At 52.5% G+C, this 26,693-nt stretch overlaps 1 protein-coding gene across 4 annotated transcripts in view; it reads right to left on the bottom strand.

Moving 5' to 3' along the window:
* Nucleotides 1-24,616, bottom strand: part of bcan (brevican) — a 29,822-nt gene extending 5,206 nt beyond the window's left edge. Inside the window, exons 1-12 of one of the 4 annotated variants that reach the window (XM_069185017.1) lie at nucleotides 23,908-24,616; nucleotides 21,318-21,481; nucleotides 15,650-15,732; nucleotides 14,438-14,824; nucleotides 13,424-13,598; nucleotides 12,291-12,418; nucleotides 10,041-10,334; nucleotides 8,666-9,664; nucleotides 5,943-7,205; nucleotides 3,005-3,112; nucleotides 1,006-1,164; nucleotides 269-351 (exon numbers count right to left, since the gene is read on the bottom strand). In XM_069185017.1, coding sequence (XP_069041118.1) covers nucleotides 269-351; nucleotides 1,006-1,164; nucleotides 3,005-3,112; nucleotides 5,943-7,205; nucleotides 8,666-9,664; nucleotides 10,041-10,334; nucleotides 12,291-12,418; nucleotides 13,424-13,598; nucleotides 14,438-14,824; nucleotides 15,650-15,725 — 3,672 coding nt within the window. In that variant the 5' untranslated portion in view covers nucleotides 15,726-15,732; nucleotides 21,318-21,481; nucleotides 23,908-24,616. Of the gene's footprint in view, nucleotides 1-268; nucleotides 352-1,005; nucleotides 1,165-3,004; nucleotides 3,113-5,942; nucleotides 7,206-8,665; nucleotides 9,665-10,040; nucleotides 10,335-12,290; nucleotides 12,419-13,423; nucleotides 13,599-14,437; nucleotides 14,825-15,649; nucleotides 15,733-21,317; nucleotides 21,482-23,797 lie in introns of all 4 variants that reach the window. The other 3 variants (XM_069185018.1, XM_069185015.1, XM_069185016.1) reach the window with 3 other exon arrangements.
* Nucleotides 24,617-26,693: the final 2,077 nt, after the last annotated feature.

Genomic DNA, 26,693 nt, shown 5'->3' on the forward strand with positions numbered 1-26,693 from the left:
AGCAAGCAGGCAGATAAGCAAGCTGCCTGTTTATCTGTCTGCTTGTCTGTCTCAACATGTATAGATGTGTCTTGCAGACGCCTTAATACAGCCCCTGGATTGATAAAAGGCTGAAAATCATGATGATCTCTCTTTTTCCAATGGAAGGTTTGCCATGTGGCCTCTAAAACCAGCCCCCATGTTTTTGCCCTCAGATGCTGTCGGCACTTCATGTCTGAAAGGCCTAGCGGATCTCTGGGTCTCAGTTCAAAGAGTGTCTGGGACTCACCAGGGGGTTCCCATCAGACCAGCGGAAATCTCCCTCGATGGTCTTGTCGTTCAGACCCGTCCACTGGTATTCCTTATATTGATCTGGGAAGGAAGAGGGGTCGGTTCAGGCGGGAATGCGAGTCACACGGAAGATCAGGAGCTAACAGAGGTGGGCTGGGGTCACAGCTATCACAATACCACAACTTAAAAACTTCACCAGCCACCTACTCCCACTCTCCCCTGTAACTCAGGCTGTCGGGAAGGGACGTGAAGCAAGAGCACATTATTGTTAACCCTTGGAGTTCTTTCAGACCAATTACAAGCTCTACATCCACTGAAAATTAACTGCCACACCTTTTAACATTGCTCCGATGATCGGAAAGCAATGTGGATTGTTACATTATGAACGGACAATAAAATTTTAGCTTGTAATCACCCAAGTTTTGTACAGCACTGCCGTGTTTGGAAAGTATGAGGCGCTTTACGCAAAGAGTGGCAGGGGTCTGGAACAAGCCAGCTGATTATCTGAGATCCTTCAAGAGGCAGCTGTTCTAAATGCCACTGGTTTCTAGACCCCCACCACTCTTTTCATAAAGTACCTATTGCTTACCAAACACTTATAGTACTGCATAAAGTTGGGATATTGCATTGGTCATTATTGCTCATGCTCTTGTGGTCAGAAAGGTCTTCCTTCGGGGTTTCTGTGCAGGAGAGTGTGTAGGTGTCTAGATGCGGGTGTCCCGGTAGGAACCATACTGTTGATGAAGTCCTGCTCCTCGGGGGTCATGACAGACACCAGGTGACCCCCAAGCATGCGGCAGTGCTGCTCGGCCACCTCCCAGCCCTGCCGGTGGCTGAAGTGCTTGTAGCAGAAGCCCTGGAACTTCTCCCAGCCGGACTCGCAGTGCTCCAGATCTGTGGCAGACAGAGATAAAGAAAGAGAGAGATACATACAAGGATGAAAACGGTCCCTGAATAAGGTCCTGTGCAAATGAATTGTTTTTGAACCTGTATCTTTAATATCAATGCTTAGCACAGAAGGCCTTATGCAGAGCTAAGCCAGGAATGGAGCACCGTTTGAGCCTTATAGTCCAGATGTCACTAGTTCGAATCCAGGCTGTGCCACTAGCAGAGTATTTTGCTCTGACAGAAGGCACCTGATTGGCCAGATGCCCCTGGTATTTCCTGAGTTTTACAGGTCAGGTTTTCTTCCACTTCCTCTTGCAAGGAATACCAGCTCAGGCCCTCAAAGTCTGGAATCTAATGTCTTTTCCATGTCTCCTTAAGCTAATAAGAGCTCCTCATCAGCTGGAAGTTTTAAACTGATCCAATTGAAGTTTAATTGGACTAGCTTATCCCCTTCTGCACAGGTTTGAGCTGTTGGTCATTTAAATAGACACAGAAAATCCTAAGGATTATCCAGTGAAGACAGCACTAGTTCTGATTCAAAGGCAGGTTTTGAGGGTCAGCATTGCTGCCTCTCGGCTCTGGGGCCCTGGGTTCAGTTCCTGGGGTGCTGTCTGTGTGGAGTTTGCATGTTCTCCCCGTAGTCAAGTCGGTTTCCTCCCAGAGTCCAAAGACATGCTGGTGGGTTAATTGGCTTCTGGGAAAACTGGCCCTGGTGTGAGTGTGTGTTTGTGTCTGTGGGCCCGCCCTGTGGCGTCCTGTCCAGGGTGTAACCTGCCTTGTGGCTGTTGCTTGCTGGGATAGACTCGGAGAGGAGAGAAGAGAAAGGATGGAGGGATGAAGGCCATCTCCCTCACAGTGTTCGCTGGCCAGGGAGTCGCAGGAGCGGGGCCATCTCACAGATAATTCTCGATTCCAAAGAGGGTGATCCGTAAAAAAACAGTCATCAATTCCAGATCTGTCTGTCTTTAAAGAGGGGCATTGCCAAACTGCGGTTTGTGAACTGTGAATTGGAGTGAACAGCTGTTTAGCTGTGTAGAGGGAGCCTCTCTGGGGAAAAGCTGGAAAGCAGAGCAGAGGGGGGTCTTCACTACTCTGGAAAGGCAGCTGTCCAGCAGGTTTCAGAAGGTATTCTTCCACGTTTGGAATGAATCATCTCCAAGCCGCAGTCTTCCAGGATTTAAGGTTCATTAAAACCCCAGAACTGCTGAAGCCATCGGTCTTCATCATGACTTTTTAGAAGTTAACCAAGAAAGGGACCCCAGTCCTGGTTCTGGGGACCCCAGCCCAGGTACTCTTATAGTTTTGGGGTTCCCGATTCTGGTCCTTGTGACCCCAGCCCAGGTACACTTACAAGTCAGGGGTGCCCAATCCCAGAGGCCCACACACAGACCCCTGCAGGAGTTCAACATGAGCTTGACTGGCCTGATTGATGTCTTAATTGAACTAATAAGTTGTTGGATATTTGAATATTTGTGTGGGGGGGTTTCTACTGAAAAGCTTGAGCTTTATTATTTTATTTATGACCCGCAAGAGCCCAACAAGTTGTAAGAGCTGAAAACACTTGAACACTTCAGATGGATCCCTTTACTAAATCAGTCAAGGGTTCGAATGTGTAACGGAGAGCTGGGCAGGAACAGAAACCAGAAGGTGTGTGTGTGGATGGGGGGGGGGGTCTGCAGGACCAGGACTGGGGTCCTCTGACTTAAGGGGTGCCCCATTAAAAGCACCACGACTGTGGCTCTCTGAGGGTCAGAGTGGCCCCCACAGTGTCTCTTCGAAAACAGGATCAAAAATCAAGAAAAGAAGAAGAATCAAGACGAAACCAGCAGGCGATCTCCAGCATTACCAGTCTCGCAGAAGTCCCCTCCGTAGGTGGGCAGGCACAGGCACTTGGCAGAGTCCCCCTCCTCGACGCAGGTACCCCCGTTGGCGCAGGGGCTGTCCAGGCAGGCGTCTGAAACACAGCGAGAGGAGGGCAATGCTGGCGGGGCGCGGCCTGCGGGTTCCCCAGAGCCCCGGCTGCACCCCGGACTGCTTCCCTCCTCCTTCCCGCGCCGCGATCCAGTCCGATCCCAGCCCCCCCTTCCCCTCCCCCTCCCCGTCCTCTCTGAGGCATCTCTGTGGTTCGGCTGCCCTGGGGCCAGATTCCACAGAACTGCCCACTTTCCCACACTGAGGGCCTGGGGGAGTGTCCACAGACAAGACTTAGAGCACTGGGGGGGGGAGAGACACCTGGGGGTCGCGTTTATTCCCCTGCCCCCACCCCCTCACCCCCCAAACACCACCGCTCCCTCACTGCATACCACGAATTCAAGTGGGACCTCCAAGTCCTACGTTGACCCAGCTGTTTCAAATCCCGTCATCTCGGTCTCTAAAACAACACGCCCCGCTGAAACCCAGAGTTCGGTGCAAAGCTGTCCACTTCATAATACGAAGAGCCAGTTCTCTCTCTCATTCTAGCGCTAATCCCTCATCAGCAGGGTCCGGTTGTCGGCCCGCCCGTCTCCATTTGGTGGTTTGAACCAAATCTTTGAGCTGACGTTGCCATTAAATGCGACCGAGAATACTCCAACCGGCGCGTCGCTCCGCCTGCCGTCAGAGGGAAATACGAAGAACCAGTTGAAATAGCCATTTACAGCGGGCTGTGAGCTTGTATGCTTCAGGAACTCAAGCAATGTCTTGCTTTGACCAGCAGGTGGAGCCAGAGACCACCGCCTGCTTTCCCTTGCCGACGCAAAACCGCAGACGAGCGTCTCAATGGAAAGGACGTGCAGAAGCAGACGACATTTCTGTCAAAGGGATATGCTGGAGTATTCGGTTGCTCATGTCAGACGTGTGTGTACTTCATTTTCACTAAAGGCACCGTGCAGTTACTCCTGGCAAAATGCATTCTGCTCCTAACCGCAATGCTTTGCAATTCCGCGCTAAGGCCGATCGAATTTAATTGTCATTACAGAATACAGCATGTATCTACATATTATGTATATTATATATATGAAAATTATTCTTGCCAAGTCTTGACAAGATAATTATAATGCTTCCATGCACATTATTTTCTCTGCTTTTTAATCAGCCCTTGTTTAACTATAAAATATAAAATATGATAATAATATAGGATAAAATATCTTTGACTCCAGAACGTCTCTTTTACAAAGGAACCCTGGTTTGCATAGTTCGAGCCTACAGTTCACCGCACGAGAGGCTCATGATAAACGCACCATTTCAATCAGAACTTAATTTTAGACTGTTCCTTGAGTAAAACTGGGAAGGACACGTCTTTAAAAGCTCAGTGTCCTCTCCTGTAAATATTAAAGGTGTTGAAAATTCTTTTTAAACAGGGTGACCTGATCTATCCCAGGAGCATGGAAGTTATATTAGTAAAACTGATCTTTGGTGCATTTTTATTAGTTTTCAGAGTTAAACATGCTACAGTCTATGGGACTCGCCTATATCACAGTTTATCTTAAATAAGGTTAACAAAATGGAAACCATGTATATATATGTGTGTGCATTTTTCACTGAATACATCTTAAAGGATTGCTTTTTTACAAGAACACTGCAATCCCAACTTTCTCATCCTAGGAATAGCCAACAGTTCAAGCTTTGTGAACCCCACCAGTTACCAAAATAGGAAAAAGATCAATGGTCCTGTCTCAGGTTAGGTCTTAAAACACTGGATTCCCACCACTGCCATTTTGGATCCCCATTTATATTTGAACAAAAGTATGTATGTGTATGTCTGGTGGGTGTGTGTGTGTGTGTTCCTTTGTCCCTGCTGAAAGCAGGACTTTGCCTAGACTTGCCTTGACAACAAGCTGCCTATTCACCTACAGTGTTGGCACTGCTCTAGCATGGTAACTTTGACTGGGAACTGTTAATCAAAATGTAATTAAGCTACCACATCCAGACTAAGCTTTTAGTAAATTACTCTCATTTAAAGCTCATGCACCACTTCCAAATCTTTCAATAAATATTGGTTACGGCAGTAGAAGATGCATTGTGTGATTATGTGGTTGTCTGAGGATGTTAGTCCAGCTGAATCTCTTTCTTGCCTTGTGTTCTGCACAGCAAAAAGAAAAACTGGAAAGACTTATGATCACTAGTGTTTCCTCATTTAAGTCTTTGTAAGATTTCTTCTTTATATACCATAGTGATACCTTGTCACAGTGATAGTGATACCATATCATTCAGATACCTTGACACAGCAGAGTTCTCAGTACAGATTTGGGAAACTTCAATTCAATTTTTCTGTTCTTTTTAACTCTTACTTGAGAAAGAGATCCCCCCCCCCCCATCGTAACCGAATACGATTTCGAGCACTTTCTATCCCCACCCCTCACAGACACAGGAAATGAAGACAGATAACACAGGCAGGCAGAGGAAGAGAGGACGTCTCTCAAAAGGTAGAAAAAGAAAACACTTTCTTTTAATATAGATTTTCTTTCTTTTTTTTTTCACAGAAACCATCGGTCAAAAGTGGACATACTTCACAGAAGTCAAGCCTGGAGAGAAACACAGCAGCATGCACAGCTAGAGAGATTTGTCTGACAAACGCTAGGCGGAGCCGTCCCTTTCTCAGTGCCCGGTCGGTGGGTCGGACAGGGAGTGGACAGTAAGACGGAGAGGGATAGTGGACAGTCGAGAACACAGGGAGCGTGGCTGTGGTGGGACAATGAGAGAGGTGGGGGTTGAGGGAGTAGAGACAGAGTCGGTGTTTTAGTGCCTTGCGAAGCCGAGAAGAAACACGAGGGTGGTTAAGACCGGTAGAGTGCTGGAGACGTTACCTGAGACATTTGAGGCCCGTCCTAACACTGCACTTTCACTAGGCAAGGCAGGCAAGGGTGGAGGGGCACCCTCTGTCGTGGTTGCGGACCCCGGCTGGGTGGTGCCGGCTGGCGTCTGCAGGGCCGAGGTGGTCTCGGTTTCGTGAAACCCTTCCATTTCCCAAGCGGCCGTGGGAGTGGATTCAGTGGTAAAATTCAGCCCCAGGGTGCTGGAGGGGCTTTGGGTTGCAAGCAGGAAGAGGGCTGGAGTGGTCGTGGTGTCAGCAGTGGGATGTCCAGTCGTGGGGAAGAGGGCGGTGGGTTTGGTAAGGTCTGGGTGGGCTGAAACGTCTGGGTGGTGTCCCTCAGGCACAGGGGAATGGTCCCCGCTGTATTCCAAATCCGGCATCAGGGATTCCTGGGGCACAGTGGGTGACCGTGAGTCCCCAGTTGGGCTTCCCAGCTCTCTGGGCAGAAGGGTGATCCCAATTTCTGTAGTCGGGATTTCTGAGGGGGATCTGACTATTTCATACCCACTGTTTTCCACATGTGAGGTGGCTGGAGTGCTCGGAAGCTCCCCGCTGGTGGTGCTGGCTGTCTCATAGAGCCCCACGGTGGAATTCGGTGGTGCCAGGGTCATAGCCAGAAGATCTGGAGCCTCGCTGATGGCTGAACCCTCCCCAGAGTCTATATGAGTCTCAACAGATGCCTCCTGGAAGGAAGTGGATTCCTGGACTTGCCCCAGGTCTCCAGAAGGCTCTGGCTCCAAGGGAATTCCTAGGGAGAGGTCGGGCTCCAACTCCTGACTGCCTTCTGGGGTTGACACGACTTCAGCAGGAGGAGCTGCTGTTGGGAGCAGGCGATCGGGTGTTTGTTCCAAGACGACCTGCTCCACAGATCCTTCCTGGTGCTCCGAGCCAGACTGCGGCTCCCCAGATGGGATCTCTGGCCCATGGGTCTCAAGGTCACCGGGGGTGCTGGATTCCACCAACACAGGCCAGAAGGGGGACAATGTTGGGAGGGGCTCAGTGGGAGGGGCTGGGGAGGTCAAAAGGTTGACTGGGAGGCCGCTGGGCTGGCCACCCTCATGGACACCAGACACGGCTGGCCCCGCGCTGCTGGCCTGTAGCTCAGGCTCCACGGGGACGGTGATGTCAGCTGACCCGGCGGGCACCTCTGTGACTGGCCCCACCAGCATCTCGACCGCCTTTCCCCCAGCCTCCTGTTCTGGGGCAGAGGACTCTGGCCAGGACGAGCCCGGCAGCTGCAGCGTGGGGTCAGCGCCTGTGGAAACAAAACTGCAGTTCACTCTCTCGTATACTTGAATTTCTCAAATTAATTTTGAGCTTCATTATCCCCTGGTGGAATATTCGTTTGGCTGCAGAGTCCAACACAACACTACCACAAAAACAAACATCACCAACACAAAATACAGTGCAACAGTGCTCCAGGAGATGAGAGAGTTATCTGACACTGTTTGGGGGTGAGAGAGCAGAGGGGCAGAGAAAGAGAACTCATGTCTTCTTCGGGAGTAGTTCTGTGAAAACTGCGTCCCCAAGACCTGCAGTTTTTTTGAAAGAGCTGGTAAAAATCACAAGCTCTAAGCATCCTCAGAAGATTTTCTTTCCTGCTAGTTTTTTTTCCAGTTATTAACTTTGTTTTAGCTTAAATCATTTGAAAAAGATGAGATTTCAAGAATACAATTTTTATTCAGGATGATCATTTTATAAAATCCAGCCATGTTCCCGAAAAGGGCACATAGTCAAGACAGACGGTTTCCAGAATGAACAGCAAAACACAAATAAGGGAACACAAGTGGAAAATGTGTGGAAGTGCACTTATAATGGAGAACAGGGGGGATCTTCTTTACACCAAGGTTGGTGGAGGTATGAAACATACCACCCAGCCATGTGGTTGAAAACAATACCCTGGCATCTTTCAAGAAACAGCTGGATGAGCTCCTTAGTTCAATTAACTTCTAACTACCAAATGGTAATAATACTTGTGGTTTTGTTTCTTCTTATACCTAAGTATATCGAGGAGATCTGATTTAATGCAGGTTTTGTCCTTATACTCCACTCAGTACGAGATTGTGATGAACCTGCAAATTAAAGTTCTTGCGTTTGCACCCATTGACACAGCTGGGCTTAGTGAAGCTCTAAGTCTAATCCAAGCGGACAGCAGTGCCTTACCTGGGACTGAGCCCTCCACTTTCCAGGTGAAAGGTCACAAGTCTAACAACTGCCCCCAGAGCTGCACAAACACGTAACATACATTTACGCTTCACAAAATGGCGCTTGAACCACAAGTCAATCCCTGTATTTGTATAGGCTGTCTGAGATCTCCTCAATCTCCTAAAATAGGGTAACAGGCGTGAAAAATGCCCCACCTGGTCTTGGGGACTATGTTTCAGGGCCTGACACTGCAAAACCTGAACTGTATCAGTGAGTTTCTAGGCCTTCAGGGTCAATTTCCACCACTGACGGGTTCAAAGAACTTAACCTCTTCGGTCTTGAGCAGAGAGCTCCCTACGCCCCATTGGCATACTGATGGACTTCTTGAGAGATCCCTGGATCGATTGCCAGCTAGGAAGCAAAGAGCTAGACGGGCTGAATGACCTCCTCGTTAATTCACAACTTTCCTTGATTTCTCATTTCTAGCAGCGGTACAAGCACAGGGAGATTCCCGGCGTGTTAATGCGGACCCGCGGAGCGATGTGCCGTGAAGGATGAGGGCGGACTCACCGGGCTGGGAGAGGAGGATTTGCTCCACAGGTCCGGACGCCTCCGGGTCTCCAGGGAAGGGGCTGACCAGCTGGTCCCGATCCCCGGATTCCGTCACGGAGGACACCCCTCCCTCTGGGTGGACCCCTCCAGCGTCCGGACCGCCCGCTGTCGGCTCCCCAGATTCCCCACGCGGGGCGGCTGCTGTGGAGCTCTCCGCGTGGGGGGTGAGAGGGGTCCGAGGGGAGCTTGGATCTGCTCCCGATTCCTCATGCGGAGATCCGGCCGGGATGCTCCCCTCCGAAGTCGGCACGGATTGAGGAGTCGGAGAAGCAGGCGGCGGCCCGTCCTCGTGACGTCTGGGATTATCCCCGGATGGACCATCCGGAGGTGCGGGCGTCCCCCACCCGCCTTGGGTTTCAGGCATGTCCTGGTAGTGCTTGGGGTTCCCTTCAGGAACGGCAGTCTCGGGCGGAGAGGTGGGGGCGGGAGACTCCGGGCGTGACCCCGGCAGGGCCGTGGAATGTTTGGGGTTGCCCCCCGCGGTGTCGTAGTGGGGCGTGGCCCGGCCGGACTCCGGACCGGATCCGTGCGCAGGACTGCCAACGGATCCTTCCCGGGGAGGGGCAGGAATGGCGGACTCCGGGTTGCTGCCCGGCATGGCGTGGTAGTGTCTGGGATTGCCGCCGGATAAGCCAGAGGAGGGGGTGGGACCCCCGGATTGGGGGCTGTTGGGAAAGGTGGGCTCTGCGGGCTCCGGGGGGTGTGGCGCAGAGGCTGCTGGGACGGGATGCTCCGCCTGGGGCATGGGGACGCCGCGCTGCTCCTGGCCCTGCTCAGGCACGATGGGGTCCTCGAGTACGGGAAAGGAGTCGAGGGTGCCCCTGGCCTCCACCTGCTCCCTCTCTTGCCCCAGCCTGAACTCCAGCAGGCGGTCTGTCAGGGTGACGATGGCCCCCATGTCCTCGGGCGCCGTCGCGTGGTAATCCACGGGGGTCTCGGTGTGGGAGTTTTCGCTGCCTGTGGGAGACAAGGGAGAACCTCACTTCTTTAATCAAAGAGTTGCGGGTGTCTGGAACAAGCTCTCTATCCAAGTTGTTGAAGCTGATCCCCCTGGCTTTTTTCAAGAAACAGCTGCCTTAGGGCACACCCCTGCCACCTGGCGAGGAGAGGCTTCCCTGGCTGCAGGAAAGGATTCATTGAGAAATAATTCACAAATAATGAACAAATCGTTAGCTCAAAAAGCCAATGAAGAAATTAGAGGGGGTGAATAATACACAAGCTTCATGCTTCTCGTGCCTACAGCGCTGTAAGGTCCACAATGTGGCACCAGGGACTGGTAAGAGCTCATCGGATGCAAGCTCATGAGTAAAGGTAGTTAAACTTGCCCTCTGACCTCGGAAGCAATAGGCATCGTGCCGGGAGTGGGGTTCGGGGAAGCCTGTCTGGTTGCTGTGTTGGTAGACTGTCTTGACACCGGGCTGCGAGCCTCCACAGCGCTCCCTGGGGGTGACAATGGGGTAGCGCACGCTGCCATCAGCTAGCCAGCCAGGGCTGCAGTGGTCCAGCCCGTCGTTCCAGGCAGCGTACAGCTGCCCCGTGCTGGCCAGCTCTGCCCCGTGGGATGCACAGAAGACCTTGGCCTCCTCCAGGGTCATCCTGCCAGGGAGGGAACCGCGGAACACCTCACCTGCAGCACATGGAGAAAAGAGCTTGTACCACGACTAAGACATACACCACTCTATCATGGCTACCACTGTACTGAAACTATGATATACACCACTCTATCATGGCTACCACTGTACTGAGACTATGATATACACCACTCTATCATGGCTACCACTGTACTGAGACTATGATATACACCACTCTATCATGGCTACCACTGTACTGAGACTATGATATACACCACTCTATCATGGCTACCACTGTACTGTGACTATGATATACATCCCTCTATCATGGCTACCACTGGACCATGACTATGGTATATACCCCTCTATCATGACTATGATATTTTCTACTTTATTATAAGTATTATAAGCACCACTCCACAATGACTATGGTACATACCATTTTACCATGACTACCACTGGTCCATGACTATACCACTGTACAATGATTACCACTGCACTTGACTATGGTATACGCCACTCTACCATGACTATGATATATACTACTTTAACTACCAATCCACATTGCCTATGGTATATTAAACTCTATTATGCTTTGTTTTACAGAATCATTTTAAAGAAATAAAGAGCGAGCCTTGTTGTTTAGGACACAGGTGGCACTGGACATTATGTATCCTCAGAAACACCTCTTCCAACCATCGTTTACTTTGAGAAAGACTTAAGCGAGCGTCGCAGCAAGACAGGGTATAAGGCAGGACTGAGCACACAAACTGCTGACCATCACAGAGCCACTGGGAAAGGGGGCAATTTAGTTTAGCCAATGAAACCAGGCCAGCACGTCTCTGGGAGTGAGCCAGAGCTAAAAGCCAAGCAAACATTTTTCAAACTCCACACAGACAGACAGACTCCCGAGGCCAAAATTAAACCCGGGACCCCAGAGCGACCGCACTGTTTGTGTTGTTGCCAGAGACAATGCTTGTGATCAGGAGGGGCCGGGAATGCCAATCGACCAATTAGCACGCACCATTCCATAAACCCCTTTGACGGAACAGCATCAATACCACTCTGGTGACAGGAATCAAAACCAGTGGTGCAGCCTCGTGATTATGTAAAAATATTGGCTGTTTTTTTTAAGGCTTTTCTGTAACCAATTTTAATGCATGGCAATAATGGAAACCTTGAAAGATCACATTTACTGTACATAATATAGCCTAGCCTGCCTCCTTGTCCAGATACTTAGGGCACAGATCTGCTCAGCTTAGCTTTTTTCCCTTATGCACCCCCACTTACAAGTGGACCACAAGGAATTCTCTGCTTCTCTCAGTATCAGTGAAGCACATGGCCAGTCACACAATGCTTTCTCAAGCCATGAGAGAGATTTCCATAGAAACTGACTGTTTTGCATTTCAGTCTTCATGTGACTATGTAATCAGCTCCTTATAGCCGAGATGATTAACTTGTCAAGGAAATTGAAGGGTGTATGGTGCAGAGGTTATTAGCCTTTCAGCAATAGCCCTGTTGCTGACTTTTAAAATAATTTCTGGTGCTTTCATTCTCAGAAAGATCTAGGCCAACTGGTAAAATATTTAGTAAACAACTGTTTTGCTTAGATGATTGAACTTTGCATTTCCGTTTCACTGCAATTTTTTTGCTGCAGTTGTTAATTGATTCATTGTTGGAGGGATCATGAGCACCTGGGTTAATTAAGCAATTAAGGATCGATCCAGTAATACAATGGAATTGGGTGCTGGGGGGGATCCCCTTTTCAGAATGAGGATTTGAACCAGTGAGTCCTGAGCTGTGTCGCCCAGTCTTCACTCTGTACAGGAGCCTCCATGAGGCCTTAATGAGGGTCACATTTAGCGAGACCTCATGGAAAACGAATGCAGAGGTCCCCAGTATCCCAATCTTTTTTCACACCTGTTTGTCTCAACCCGCACAGCTTTCCTCTTGTGTCAACCCCTTTCAAGTGTGATAGCACCATTTAAACAGGAATAAAACACTTCTGTTACCATGCAGGTTCTCCACATAGCAGTAGACATCGTACAGCTCCTCTGGTGGTTGGGTTCCATAATTCCGCACTCCAGGGAATCCATCCATGTCGCCATAGCAGCCCTCCCGAGGGAGCTGGATGGGATACCTGCGAAGTGTGCACAGTGTCGACAACATCAGGTGTCACCACCCTGTGGTTTCATTCTCCCTCTCTTTGCACGTGGCCTCTCATTGCTATCCACCTTATCGCTGAGTCGTGAATTACCCTATTAACTAGAACAAATATCTATATGAAATAGAAAAGAACTGGAAACTAGAATTATTTTCTATTTTATACCCACCCATATTGGAATAGGTAAATGTATAGTGTGGCGCAGCTTTGCAGCCACAAACCCACAGGGAGAAGGAGGACGTGCACACATTGATGACACGCCCCCCATCCGAGCCATTCGGAAGCGGCATGCTACAGTATGTCTTAGCTGATCAGATCCTTTGAGCCAGCATCACCCTGCAGCTCCCAGCTGGCAGCCCCACTGAATCTCAGCAGGTGTGAGCCTGGCCAGGAGCTAGATGAGAGACCTCCTGGGAAAGGCTAAAGTGTCTGCTGGAAGAGGTGTTAGTGGGCCAGTAGGGGGTGCTCACCCTATGGTCTGTGTGGATCCTAATGCCCCAGTATAGTGATGGGGACACTATACTGTAAACAGGCTCTGTCCTTCAGATGATTTGTAAAACAGAGGTCCTGACTCTCTGTGGTCATTAAAATCCCCAGGGTATCCCAGGGTAGTAGGGGTGTTACCCTGGTGCCCTGGCCAAATTCCCCCCTGGCCTTTACCAGTCATGACCTAATAACCCCCGTCTCTGAACTGGCCTCATCACTCTGCTCTCCTCCCCACTGAGAGCTGGTGTGTGGGGAGAGTACTGGCGCATCATCCAGGTGGGGCTGCACACTGGTGGTTGTGGAGGGGATTCCCATTACCTGTAAAGCGCTTTGAGTGGAGTGTCCAGAAAAGCGCTATATAAGTGTAAGGAATTATTATTATTATTATTATTATTATTATTATTATTAACTGTAAGGAGGGTCAGACTGGACCATTTCAGCATTTAACCTGAACGCTCGTCCCCATGAGCTGTCCTCCCTGGTGTGCCTGCTCACCTGACGGTCTGGTCGGAGAGCCAGCCCGCGTCGCACTGCTCGTAGCCGCTGTGGTAGGCTGCCAGGAGCTGCCCCGGCGTGGCGATGGAGGCGCCTATGTCTGCGCAGGCCTGCTGGGCGTCCCCGAAGGAGAAGGCGTAGCGGCTGGAGGCGTCTCGGTAGTGGAACACCACCCCTGCACGGGGCAGAGCCAGCAGCCGGATCAGCACTGCCCCGGGGAGACGGGCTCGGGGGGAGCAGGTCTCCCACTTCGGGCACCGAATTCACGGGACCTCCTCAGCGGGCGAGGACAAGCGAGCGCTCCGCGAATGTACAAGAGGCCACGCTCACAAGTAAATGCAGTTTTTAGCAAACAATATTCAGTCTATTAAAAATAACCTTGCTTCAGTGCAATTAAGGAGTAAAGGGGGAACAAAAACTCACAACACAAAACTTCTGATGTTCTTCTGATGACAATTGGAGGCAGAATTTTGAGTTCAGTGCAAAACAGAGGGGGGAGGATTTAAGAGGTGGAGTTTAGGAGTCTTATGGCGGTGGGGTAAAAGCTTTCTTTGAAACTAGCGTGGACCTCTAGGTTCAAGGAAAGCTTTTACCCCACCGCCATAAGACTCCTGAACTCCCACCTCTTAAATCCTCCCCCCTCTGTTTTGCACTGAACTCAAGACACTGAAGTGAAAATACTGCCACTGCTGGTTAAAATTATTGCTGCTGCCCAGTTCCTGTCTCCAAGAATTGTGATGTTATTTGTTATTTCATTTTCTATGTCAATGTTATGCCATCTGTTACGTCATTTGTCATGTGTGGAAAACACGCAAGTAAGCATTTCATTGCGCTCAGGTACATATGACAATGAACTTGAACTGATAGGCAAAGGGCTGTGAGAAAAGAACCTGATGCTCAACATCCTTTACTTAAAGGGTATTTACTTCTTTGTCGTGAATATGACTTGCATGCAAGGCGCTCCTCCCCTCTGCATATTAAAAGGGATCGGCTTGCACCCCTGTGTCCCCTCACCTTTGACCTTGACCCGGGCAAGGTCGTGGTCATCCTCCAGGCCCTGCTGCACCTCGCAGCGGTAGATCCCCGAGTCGTTGTAGCGCAGAGTCTCCAGCCGCAGGGTGAGGTCGCCGGGGGAGGAGGGGTAGTGGGGGAGGGAGGCCCTGTCCCTGTAGGCCTCGCTGACCTTTACCCTCTGACCCCTGGCCACCAAGATCTCCACCTCCTGGCCTCCGGAGACGACGCTCCACTTGACGCGGGGGGTGGCCAGCACCGCCCGGCGCCCGGAGGTGGGGGGGGTGGGCTGGGCCAGGGAGACATGGCAGGGCAGGGTCAGGGAGCCCCCCAGGGTGCCAGCCATGATGGAGTGGGAGGGGATGGTGACCTGCAGCAGCCTCACATCGTCTGTAATCACAGGGCAGGTATTAAACAGGTCAGGCATCAGAGAGCAATGCCAATCCCTACCAGTGCCTGTCTTACCAGCCCAGTCTGTGCAAAACCCTGGCAATAGGGCACAATTTATCTTGTTCCTACAGAGAGGACCTCAGCTTCCCGGGGATGCAATGGGAAATCAAGCTCAGGCCTTGATTCTCTGCGGCAGCATCTTTTCCCTACTGTCTCTCTGGTTTGTCGGCATCTTTCTGCTGGGTTATCATCAGAAAGAGGGAATGGAACCAGTCTCCCACTGCACTGCCGTATCGATAGGCGGTAAATATCCCAGAGTGAAAACGATACATGATGAATGATGTTCGGTGTACATATTTTACACGGTAAGAGAGCATGTAGCCCGTAAAGCCTGAAATGAAACTGCTATGAACACACCGCGCTGACTGCTTCCCTCTGTCTGAGGGTCCAGGGCTCATAGGGGATCCCTCATGATTGGCTGACACTAATGAATTGCAGCAGATTCCCCTGAAGTGTTATCTACAATGAGTCAAATTGCATAGTTCCCGTTCATGTGGATGCCTCACTCCCTAGTGATATTGTAGGAACACTTGGACACTGGAACCACACACGCCTGGGCAAGACAGCCCGTTTCCAGGCGCTTCCCAGCCTGCACTGCAGCAGGAGGGGGGGGTCAAGGGGGATGCTGGTATTAGAGCTCGCTGGGCAGGAGATCAGGCCGAGCCCGAGAGGTCACGCCAAGCCCAGCCCGGTGCCAGGCCCGCAGCCAGCAGTCTGGACTGGCAAAGACGGACAGGTGGGCAGGGGGACGGGGTCATGCAGTACCTGTTCCCGGGTTGGAGTTGTAGGAGTTGCCCAGGACGAGGGGACAGATGGCGCACAGGAGAAGAGCGAGGGCCATTTCCGACCTGCGGAGACAAGGACAGGGAGGAGGGAAATGGGATGACGCCCAAGTGATTACAACACAGAGGGAGAGGGGAAAGATTGAAACCAGTTCTGAGTGCCCAGGCCAGGCCAGGGAAGTAAATAAAAATCCCACAGCGCAGGAAGGATCTGCGTCACTGAGTTAACTCACATGGCCCACTGTTCAAGAAAATAATCTGGGAGAGGATCTGTTTTTTGTTTTCACACTGCTTTCGTGCCTATTCCATAAATACCATGTGTAAGGCACGGTGGTCACAGCGCTGGGGCACTGGGTTCAATTCTTTAGGTGCTATTTGAGTGGAGTTTGCATGTTCTCCCCATTTTTGGTTGGGTTTCCTCCCATTGTCCAAAACATACTGGTAGGTTAATTGGTTTCTGGGAAAGTGGGCCCTGGTGTGAGTGTGTCTGTGTTAGTATCTGCGATTGCATTGGCGTCCTGTCCAGGGTGACCTTGCTGGGCGCTCCATCCTGATGGGTGTGTGCCAGCTCTGCTTTGTGCTCTGTCTTTTGTCCCGGTCCCACTGCCCTACTGGAGAAGGCCGCTCATTCTAATGTGGCAGGGATTTACGCACAAACACCCTGGCGTCGTGCTTTCACCCAGACTGGGCTGGACTGGCACTCGACGAGCTTCAGAGACAAACGGTCTCCAAGCCCCCGGCGTGCAGGTCACGCAGACCCACCGCAGCGCATCCTGAAATTCAACCCGAAAGGTCACTTCAGGCCTGGAGAACTAGCGCGCCGAGAGAACAGGGTGGGAAAAGGAACTGAAAGAGGAGGAATCACGGCCCAGGGATGAAAGACGACCAAAAAAAAAAAACGGCAAGAAGGAGCAGAAGAAAAGAAAACGGGAAGGAAAGGGGTTGGCGAGGAAAAGAAAGGAACACAGTGTAGCTGGCCTGGAGATTTATTCCTGGGAGACTGTGTGTGTGTGCGTCGTCTCGAGCTGTCGGCAGGACCGCTTTAGAAAAGCCCACTGACTGAGTTAGTGTGCAGGGAGACAGGGAACTTCCCGCCCGCGTGAGACGAATTCTGATGGGCTCGTATTCTCTCTCCTCTCACTGGGAGCCCCAGACGGCACATTATCTCCAATCCACCACCACCTCCACCAAACCACCCCCACCTGGTGAGCAACACCGGCCCGACGCCGACACCCGGCGCAGGCCCGTCCGTCTCCTGTCAGCCGCCCACAGAGCCCCGACTCGGAAGACATCTGTCGCCGCAGAGCAGTACCGGGGAGCGGGGCAGGCTGGGAGCTCCGTTAGCTGCTGTTGCTAAGGGCTTTTGTGAACAGCCAGGCCTGCTGTGTTCACAAGGATCCACTAGTTTGCACACGGGTGGCGTCTTTCTGCTCCGAGCGCTCTCAAGTGTGAGATCCCCTTCAGCCCTTCACCCCGACACATATTTAAGGTGGCTGTCGATATCGCGCCTTCGGCTGACAGCACTGTCCACGTTCGGCCTAGAGCGCGACCTGGTATTGAACACTGTCCCTTCCTTACTTCTGAGTTCAATACGTCTCGTTAGTTATTCTTGGACTGATCGCACAAGAAGTGATATCACAGCCCCACAGCTGTTGATGTGCAGATTAACTTTACTTGTGGTGCCAGAAAGACCCTCGGCTGGGCTGCTGTGCGTATAGTCACAGGGAAGGGGGGTGTCCGGACCACCTTCAGCTGTGCCTCAGCCCTGCTGTAACCCATACCCAAGTCAAGAGTGAAATGAGAGGAAAACGTTTATGATGCAAAAATGCTTCACTAACTGCAAGAACGGGGAGGGTGTGGTACTTAATTGCAAATTGCTCCACTTGGATTTGGAAGCCAGCATGGATTCCTTCAGTTTTGCTCCACGTGTGATCTGTGCACGAGTTGCATGTGGACTTTGACGGGACGTTCTCTGCTTTACCCCTTCCCCCTCCACCCACTCATCCTTCCCCACTCCCTTCCTCTTGCACGGAGTGGCCCACGTCCACGCCGACCACATTTCCATCAGCCAGGGGGGGAAAGGAATCAGACTGTGGGAGAGCTGGGAACAGGAGATCTGAACCGCAGAAGTACTCAGACAGGGCATCGTTACAAAGAACAGGCTGTCTGGAATACTGAGTGACTTAACTGGGGCCAGTGGGCCTCCACTCCTCTGGCTCTCCGGATGAGCGCTCTTCAGCAGTTTCGAGAACAGAGGGGGAACGGCTCAGCATTCAGGCAGCAGCTTGGGCCAGTCAAGCCAGCTGGAGACAGACATTGCACACCCAACAGGCTTGGGCAGAGGAAATGTTGTCAGGAGACTGAACAGTTCACTATCTAGCTTTCTAGGTGTCTGTGAAAACCAGCAGGATTACTCCACTCCAATAGAGTCCTATTCAGAAAGCAATTTTCCTTCAGCTCTTGATTTAAAGATACTAAGGTGTCCTTCTGGATTGTGGCTCTATACCAGTGGTGTTTATAAAAAACATGTCTAAGTATTGTGATAGTGTACTAAGCGTCTCTGCCAACCCACACTGCCTCCCTCTGTCTCTCCCAGTGCCTCAGCTCTCACCACTAACCCCACACTGCCTCCCTCTGTCTCTTCCAGTGCCTAGGCTCTCACCACTGACCCCACACTGCCTCCCTGTCTCTCCCAGTGCCTCGCCTCTCACCACTGACCCCACACTGCCTCCCTGTCTCTCCCAGTAACTCAGCTCTCACCACTAACCCCACACTGCCTCCCTCTGTCTCTCCCAGTGCCTCAGCTCTCACCACTAACCCCACACTGCCTCCCTCTGTCTCTCCCAGTGCCTCAGCTCTCACCACTAACCCCACACTGCCTCCCTCTGTCTCTCCCAGTGCCTCAGCTCTCACCACTAACCCCACACTGCCTCCCTGTCTCTCCCAGTGCCTCAGCTCTCACCACTAACCCCACACTGCCTCCCTCTGTCTCTCCCAGTGCTTCGGCTCTCACCACTAACCCCACACTGCCTCCCTCTGTCTCTCCCAGTGCCTCGGCTCTCACCACTAACCCCACACTGCCTCCCTCTGTCTCTCCCAGTGCCTCAGCTCTCACCACTAACCCCACACTGCCTCCCTGTCTCTCCCAGTGCCTCAGCTCTCACCACTAACCCCACACTGCCTCCCTCTGTCTCTCCCAGTGCCTCAGTTGTGAGCATCACCCCAGCCTGCCCTTGCTGTTCCACAGTACCACTCTTCATTTCTCTCATCTTATGCCAACCAGCCACATCATCTCCCCCCTCCCCATGCTCCTCAGCCCCAGTGACACAGCCCCATCACTCTGGACTCCCCCCCCACCCCACCCCTGGAACAATTAGTGGGAAAAAAGCCTAGAAATGCTGACTGGCAGGAATACCTCATTTCTGATTCATCCCACATCCCGATGGCCTGCTCACACACAGAAGCCTCAAAGTGCATGTAACCTTGTCCAACAAGAATGACCACATGACAAGAGGGCTGTGGCCCTGCAGCAACGTCAACTGCAGTCTTCACCACTGTCACAAGATTATTATTTTTTTTGAGAATGCACATCGGACCTCAGGGAAGGGGTGAGGCAAATGAAGAGAATGGAAAATCTTTTTTCCCCCACTTTTGGAGGTTCTGTGTTTCCTGACCCCTTTCCATAAGCAACAGGGACCCGGATCTCAACAGTTCAAAGTCTTTTTTGCTGGCCGAATAATAAGATCAGAAGTCTTATGGCCACAATATAAGGAACCGTGTCAATTATGTTGTCTTCCGACGGTGTCAGTTAGCCTCAAGTCTCATCAGCCAGTTCGTTACGGTCTGTACTGTGAGCACGTCTACAAAACTCACTGGTACACTGCACAGAATTAAAACAAACAAGTGAAGCCTGTTTGTGTACAAAGTGTACAAGGGTATTCTGCAAGAACACATTTCAAAGAAACCTGATTTTGGTTAACGATTTTTAAGGAACCTATTATTTCCGCATATACGTATTTATAAAGCAGAACGTTTCTTTCCCTTGAAGGATCAAGGATGTTCTATTTCCTGCCTGGAAACTCCTAAGGCTGACACTTGATGTTTCAATTAGGACCCCCACTTTTCACCTCTCACCCTGCAGCCATGTGACCTGTTCATGCTAGAGCTCACAGGAGCCCTGTCACCCACAGCTGACAAGAGCATGTCGACATCCAGCTCGTCTGCATCTACAGTATACATCGCAGAAGACAACGTTTCTTTTCAAGTCTGGACTGAACTAGAGCACCACTGCAAACTGCGTGAGGATTATATTCCCTTGCCAATACAGCATCTGGTATCTGTTCAGTCCCAGAAAACAATGAGCAGGCTGATCGCCTGCATGGTTGTGAGTCCATGGTACAGCACCGTTGTGCTACACTGGATCACTGACCTCTTCCCTCTGTTCCTGGGAACACCCTGGTCAGTGTCCAAGGATCCTAGGGGATCCCCGAATCCCTGGTTGAAAGCTCATGGTTTCAAACTGTTTAGAGACAGTTCTGGGAGCAGCCAACAATCTGCAGCTTTGCATTCTGGGAACTATGGTTAGGACACGGTGGTAAGGTGCCATCTGAACAGGGGTTTTACAAGCAGCTGTTGTCATATCATTTCAGAACTGACTTTGAGGGGCTAGTGGTGAAGTTACAGGTATCTGAAGAAATTTTTGTCCTCTTGCGAGGTTATTTTTGGGAAATCCCCCCCCCCTACTCTTTCCAATTTCTATGACTCATGAACAGGAGCAGCTCCAAGCCTGGGAGCTCAGAACTAACTGATCAGCTGTGCGTCTGCAAAGCTGTGACATTTTAAGTCTCATCACACTGGTTGAAAAAAATAAAAATAAATGCTTAGTCACACAGCTTGCCTTAAGCTGTTATTCAAAAGCACTCTGGCTTCTTGAAGCATGTTTCTCTATTAATACGCAGCAGTCCAACACACCTAGGCAGAAGGACTGAGCCCCCCTGTCACTTTGCAGTATCTTGTGCCAAGGATTAGGGGATTTGCATCCTAGGGGGATTCACGATGATGGAACTCCGATTCAAACCACTGATTTCTGAACCTCAGGAGACTAACCAGCTCCCTCAACAGGAATCCTCACTGCCTGAAAGCATGTCAACCAAACAGACGAAGGTGTGTCTTCACCTTCACTGCACGTGATTCAGTGATTCAGGGGGTCAGCACACCAGGATGATGGGCTCGTCGAAAGAGTTTGAAGAAGAGTGGCCAGAGGAATTCGGGGCAGTGGATCTGTGGCTCAGGATCTGCACCTGTGGCTGGAAGGTTGCCGGTTCAAATCCCAGTGGCTGGCAGAGGAATCCTACTCTGTTGGGCCCCTGAGCAAGGCCCTTCACCCCAGCTGCTCCAGGGGGGCTGTATAAATGGCTGACCCTGCGCTCTGACCCCAAGCCTCTCTCCCTGTCTGTGTGTCTCATGGAGAGCAAGCTGGGGTCTGTGAAAAGACAAATTCCTAATGCAAGAAATTGTATATGGCCAATAAAGTGATCTTATTATCTAAGTATGAAAGGGATGTCATATGTAGACCGGTGAAAGGTACTGAGGGTCTTCAGTCTGGAGTAGGGACACTGAGGAATCTCGAAATACTGAACCACAGTACTTACACCTCTAGCACAATCGTCTGCGTTGTAACCAGAGCAATAACCTGGGTTCGCTGGTCGACCTGCTGCTTGCTGGCTGGCGCTCCAGATGACTGCGCTATGCCTGGCTGTCAAAAGACTGAGCTCCCTTTCGCCACTGGGCGGGTGGATGGAAAGACAGGCGGTATCTGTGGGCAAAAAAGACGAGATTTCCCATGAGCACTGCAGGCTCCTCCTTCTGGTCCCCTTTCTCTTAGTCTGACCCCCCCCCCATCCCTGTTCGTTACAGTGGATAAGCACGAATCAACCAGCCCCCTGCCGCCATGTCTTCAGTACGGCAACACTCAGGGTCAACGATTGAACAAGCGAGTCTTCTACCCCGCTGCAGGTCAGCAGCACGACCCTGGCCTTCGCTACAGACTGCTACCCTGCCAGCCGAGCCCAGCCTGATCGACTGTCTGCGCCAGCCACAGACACCCCCGCGGGGTCCGGCCTCCATGTGCAATTCACAGCTCTTATAAAGTGTGTGGGCATGCGTGGGAGGCTTGCACTGGGGTTTCAGTCTCTGCACTGAACATCAAGTCCCTTGCTCCCTCCCTCGGCACTGCGCTCGCTGGAAAAGGACCGGCATACACAGGGCGTTCGGAATACTCAAGGTCGTCTGTGCAGCTGGACAGAGAGTTTTCAGATCCGGCATGCGTTCAGTTTTCACTAAATCTCTTTACGCCACGGCCTCTCAGATTCTGAACATCCCTGAACATCTTTCCTTGAACACACAGGGCTGTGACTGCCGAACAGGTGGCCCTGGAGGCTGGGGCGGGGGGAGCTATTTAGTGTGGCGCAGGAGCCTGATGCCTGTCAAGCAGCTCCAGCCAAGCGCGTCGTGCTGAAGTCTGACTCCCTCACCTGCAGAGAGGCTGGGGCTGGTCAGCACTGAGCTGGCAGATACGCGGGAAAACCCAGCATGCAGTAACACAGGAAGACCAGTAGGTGGCAGTCTTTCCCCTACAGGTGCAGCAGCCTATGTCAGGGCACTTTTTGTCTCGGGGTCCTGGTCAGCATTGCTGTTTTGCAGTGCTGGGGCCCTGGGTTCAATTGGGGGTGCTGGCTGTGTGGAGTTTGCATGTTCTCCCCATGTGAAGGTTTCCTCTGGGTGCTCCAGTTTCCTCCCACAGTCCAGGTTCATTGGCTTCTGGGAAAACTGGCCCCTGGTGTGAGTGTGTGAGTGTCTGTGTGATGGACTGGCATCCTGCCCAGGATGTACCCTGCCTTCCAGCCGTTGCTTGCTGGGATAGACACCGGCTCGCCCCCGCGACCCCGAATGGGATAAAGCGGTTTGGAAAACGGATGGATGGATAAGCAGGTTGGATCAGCTCTTAAGAATAAACAGCTCTGGGAGCGTGTGGAGGAGTGGGTCAGCTCACTGGGTCTCCTACTTGGCGGCTGTGGGTTCGAATACGGGGCAGGGGCGTGACTGTCGTGCCCCTGCGCCAGACACGTCTCTCTGACCACCGCAGGAAGACACCCAGCTGCTCAGAGGGGTACAGGCGGCAAAGACGTCAGCCAAACAGAGGGACAGCGGTGTCCTCGCCTGTCTCCCACGGCAGGAAGCGGGCAGTCCACCGCGTCACCCACACGCAGGACAGAACAGCCCCCCCGCTCCCCACGAACTCCACTCAAGAAAGCCGTCCCCGCTGTTCCAGACACCCCCTGTCCTCCCGCCGCAGCAGACAGCGGCCAATACCGGGGTGCGGGCCGGGCAGTCCAGAAAAGGGGACCCCCCCCCCCCCCCCCCGCTTGCTCAGGTGAGAATCAGGCGTGGGGGGGTCACACAGCTCCTTCCAGGACATTCCTGAACCTCGGCCCGCGAGGGAGGCTGTTGTATCTCTCTCAGCTACAGAAACACACCGGCGCTGCCCCACAATTCAGCCCCGGACGAATTAGCGTGTGAAACCGTGAAAAATAATATATATATATAACTGCGATTTTGTTTCTGAGCTGATAAATTATTGCGTAACCCCGCCGCCCCATCACACGCACACACACACCTTCCCAGTTAAATAAGCCGCTCGATCGCACGTCGGGTGATCAACGTCTTCCAAGTTTCCCGGCTAACAGAGCACGCACTCGCCTCGCCGGGGTCTCCGGCCGATTGCATCACCTCAGGCTCGGCCTCTTCGCTGCGCTCCCCCGCACACTCCGCACCGTGGTGAAAACACGGTAAACTTTCAGGGAGCTGGAGCCGGACGCCTAAGCGCCTCGCAAACGCGACGTTCGCGAAGCCAAGCAGGCGGCGCTTACGGGCGTGTTGGGGACGCGGGGCTCTGACACCCCGAGTGGAAGCCACGGAGGGGGACTGTCACTCGAGGGATAAGGAACCGGCCCTGGCGAGCGAGCTGCGGGTCGGAACGGACCAGAAACCGCACCACGGACGTCTCCTCACGTCGTAAGTCGTGTAGGAACTGCTCTCTAATTCCGTGATACGCAATAGGTGAATGTCTCACCTGCCCCCGCTGAGGTGTCGCGGCAGTGGTACTTCCAGACGAGCCGCCCGGCGATGAAAGTAGATAAAAACCAGAGAGAGAGAGAGAGCGAGAGCGGCCGGGGTACCTGCCCGAGCGAGTGAATGAAGCGGTCTGTCCGGAGGCAGGTGTCCTGGGCCGGTGCGGCTCCTCGCGCCCCCTCCGCGCGGTGGTGCAGCGCGAGCCGGACGGTCAATGCGGCGGCGGCGGGTGCGGGGAAGGTTCCCGGCACGAGGACAGCAGCGCGAGACGAGAGAGGCTGACCCGGGGCTGGTCGGGAGGATGAGAAAGGAGGAGGCGAGGAAGAGCGAGGCAGAGAAAACACCGGGAGAGAGGACCCAAAAAAAACTGAACTGCCCACTTTTTTTTTTTTTACTCCTACAAAACCTCCTTTCTTCTTTTCCTAACAGGGGGGAGAGAAGAGAGGGAGTGTGTGTGGTGGTGGTGGTGGGGGGGAGCAGGAAAATAAAAAGATGCTTTTTGCCAGGAGTAATCACGCCGCTTGATGAATCTATTCGTAATTCAACATCACGCTGGCAGTCCAAGAGTAGTTTAAAAAAAGCTGGGAGGAGGAGGGGGGTGAAACGGATGCCAACAGTTCGGAAGCCCTTTTGAATGTGTAACATCCCCCTCACACACACACACACATCCCGAAAAAGAAAAGTGTGTGAAAGAAATGTGAAAAAAAAGAGGGCGAGCTGGACGGGGGAAAGTTGGAGCCTGTTTGTGCGGAACGCGCGTCCGCGAGCTGCTGATGCTTCAGACGATGCTCGAGCCGCCCGGAGTCTCGCGGAGCACCGCCGGCTCGGAGGCGCGCGCACGCCGCGCTACACCTGCCGGCGCGCGCGCGCCTCCTCGCGCGACCTGCCTTAGGCTCGACCCTCGGCCGACCGACTGGAAGGAAGGCATCCGAACCGAATGTGATATTTTTTCATATCAAGAAGTCAGCATTGGAAAACGGGCGCTTCAGTGCTCAGTAACCCCCTCCCCCCCCCCTTTCGACGGTATCTGACCGCGGCTGATAGATGTACAGGACCCAGCAGGCCAGAGGCCGTCGTAGCGTCATTCCTGCTGCTCTCTGGGCTTTAATCAACCAGCTGCTTAATTATTTCAATTCAAAGTACTTCATCCCCCTAAACAGGGGGGAGGCAATTTAAGCAGCAAGCGGCGCCACATACTTTCAAATCCAGACTCAAAACCTTCTCTTTTTTTTTTGTAGAAGGGCTTTTATTGAGCTGGTCCTCTGTCTGCCTCTTTGCTTTTTCTGCTGTATTCGAGACCTCCATCTACAATCTCCTCTCTCTGTGTATTATCGTTGTCTTTGTTCTGTGAAGCGCTTTGCGAAGCCACTTTTAAAGGCTCTATATAAATAAAGCTGATTATTATTATTATTATTATTATTATTATTATTATTATTATTATTATTGTGACACGCACGCTGAGCCAGGTCCTCACTGGCGGCCCTACCCAGCAGCCCCCAGTCCACCGTGCAGCCCGACACTGCCGGGACCCCTCACCCGAGAAACCCCAGCTGCGCCCGGATCGGGGCTGAGGAAGAGGAGGAGGAGTCGGAGTCGGGCCGCAGCGTGAATGCAGCATTGTACCGCTGAGCCCCGCCGGCAGCGATCGCCAAGTGTTAGGCTGGGGAGGAATTTAACACGGGCGCACCAGCGGGGGGGGCAGACCAAACAGCCAGCGCTGCTGGGAATCCGGCCTCTGTACCGGGCGGCGCGGCAGAGGAGTGCAAAACCACCCTGGGGACTGGAGCTCCCCTCGCCGCAGGGTGGGTACATTTTTGCACTCGTTGACGCGCTCGTTTTGAAACCCCGCCAGCCGAGATCACAGGGCAGCGGTCTTGAAATCTTTCCTCATCTGAACGACCCGTCGGCCCGTCCGGTCCCCGAAGCCGACTCCAGGTGCCTAGGATCTGCTGTAGACTGGTACGCGCGGATTAGAAACTCCACAGTAAGATCTATATGTACATTTTTTTAAAAAACGTTTGCACTTCCAGCACATTTTCGGCTTCACATCCATTCAGTTTGCAAATCGCTAGAGCCTTTTGTAACTGGGCTTAAACCTGCAAGCCCTTGGCATCAGCACCTCAGGGACATAGTCGTCTGCAGTAGTGCCCGAGTCAGCTGGCCCGGTGGGAGTGCAGGGGCGGCCCGTTTACTGCCTGACCCATCGTCAGGTGTAGCGCTGTCACCCCACCCCGTCAGGACTGATCGCGCACTAGGGCAAAACCCAGCACCTCACACCCCACTGCCACAGATCCCAGCACCCCGCATGCCAACAGAGCCTGCGCCCTGCCAGCTCGCTTCTCCCCTGCCCGCCGGGCACCAGGGAGTGGGAGTGGGAGTGGGAGTGGGAGTGGGAGTGGTGGGGGAGAAATGGGACCCAAAATGTGCTGCAAAAAACAGAATCTCACAAAAGTGAGGGCAGGGGGGCAGTTTTGGTTTTCAATTAAGCTGAGACTTATATAGCGCCCCTCCGGACCCTCCACTCACAGCACTGTACAGATAATGGGGATCCCCTCCACCACCACCAGTGTGCAGCCCCACCTGGATGACGCGCCAGTCCTCTCCCCACACACCAGCTCTCAGTGGGGAGGAGAGCAGAGTGAGGAAGCCCGTTCATTACTGATTTACCTCCCCTCTGCAGCCGGCGGGCCTCAGGAATGTCGTTCCCCACGGGCTTCTCCTCCACCTGCGATTCCAAGGATGAGAGGAGCGAACCCGATCCACGAGCCCTGTCCTTTCCGATCTCCGCCGCACAGTGACCTGGGGGCTCCCAGCACAGGGATGGAACATGGACACAAAGGCATGAGCGTTTAAAAAAATTCCATAGGGAAACCCCGCAGGACCCTTAAAATGTGCCT

Source organism: Lepisosteus oculatus, chromosome 27 (genome assembly GCF_040954835.1).
Source record: "Lepisosteus oculatus isolate fLepOcu1 chromosome 27, fLepOcu1.hap2, whole genome shotgun sequence".
In the NCBI taxonomy this organism is placed as follows: Eukaryota; Metazoa; Chordata; class Actinopteri; order Semionotiformes; family Lepisosteidae; genus Lepisosteus; species Lepisosteus oculatus.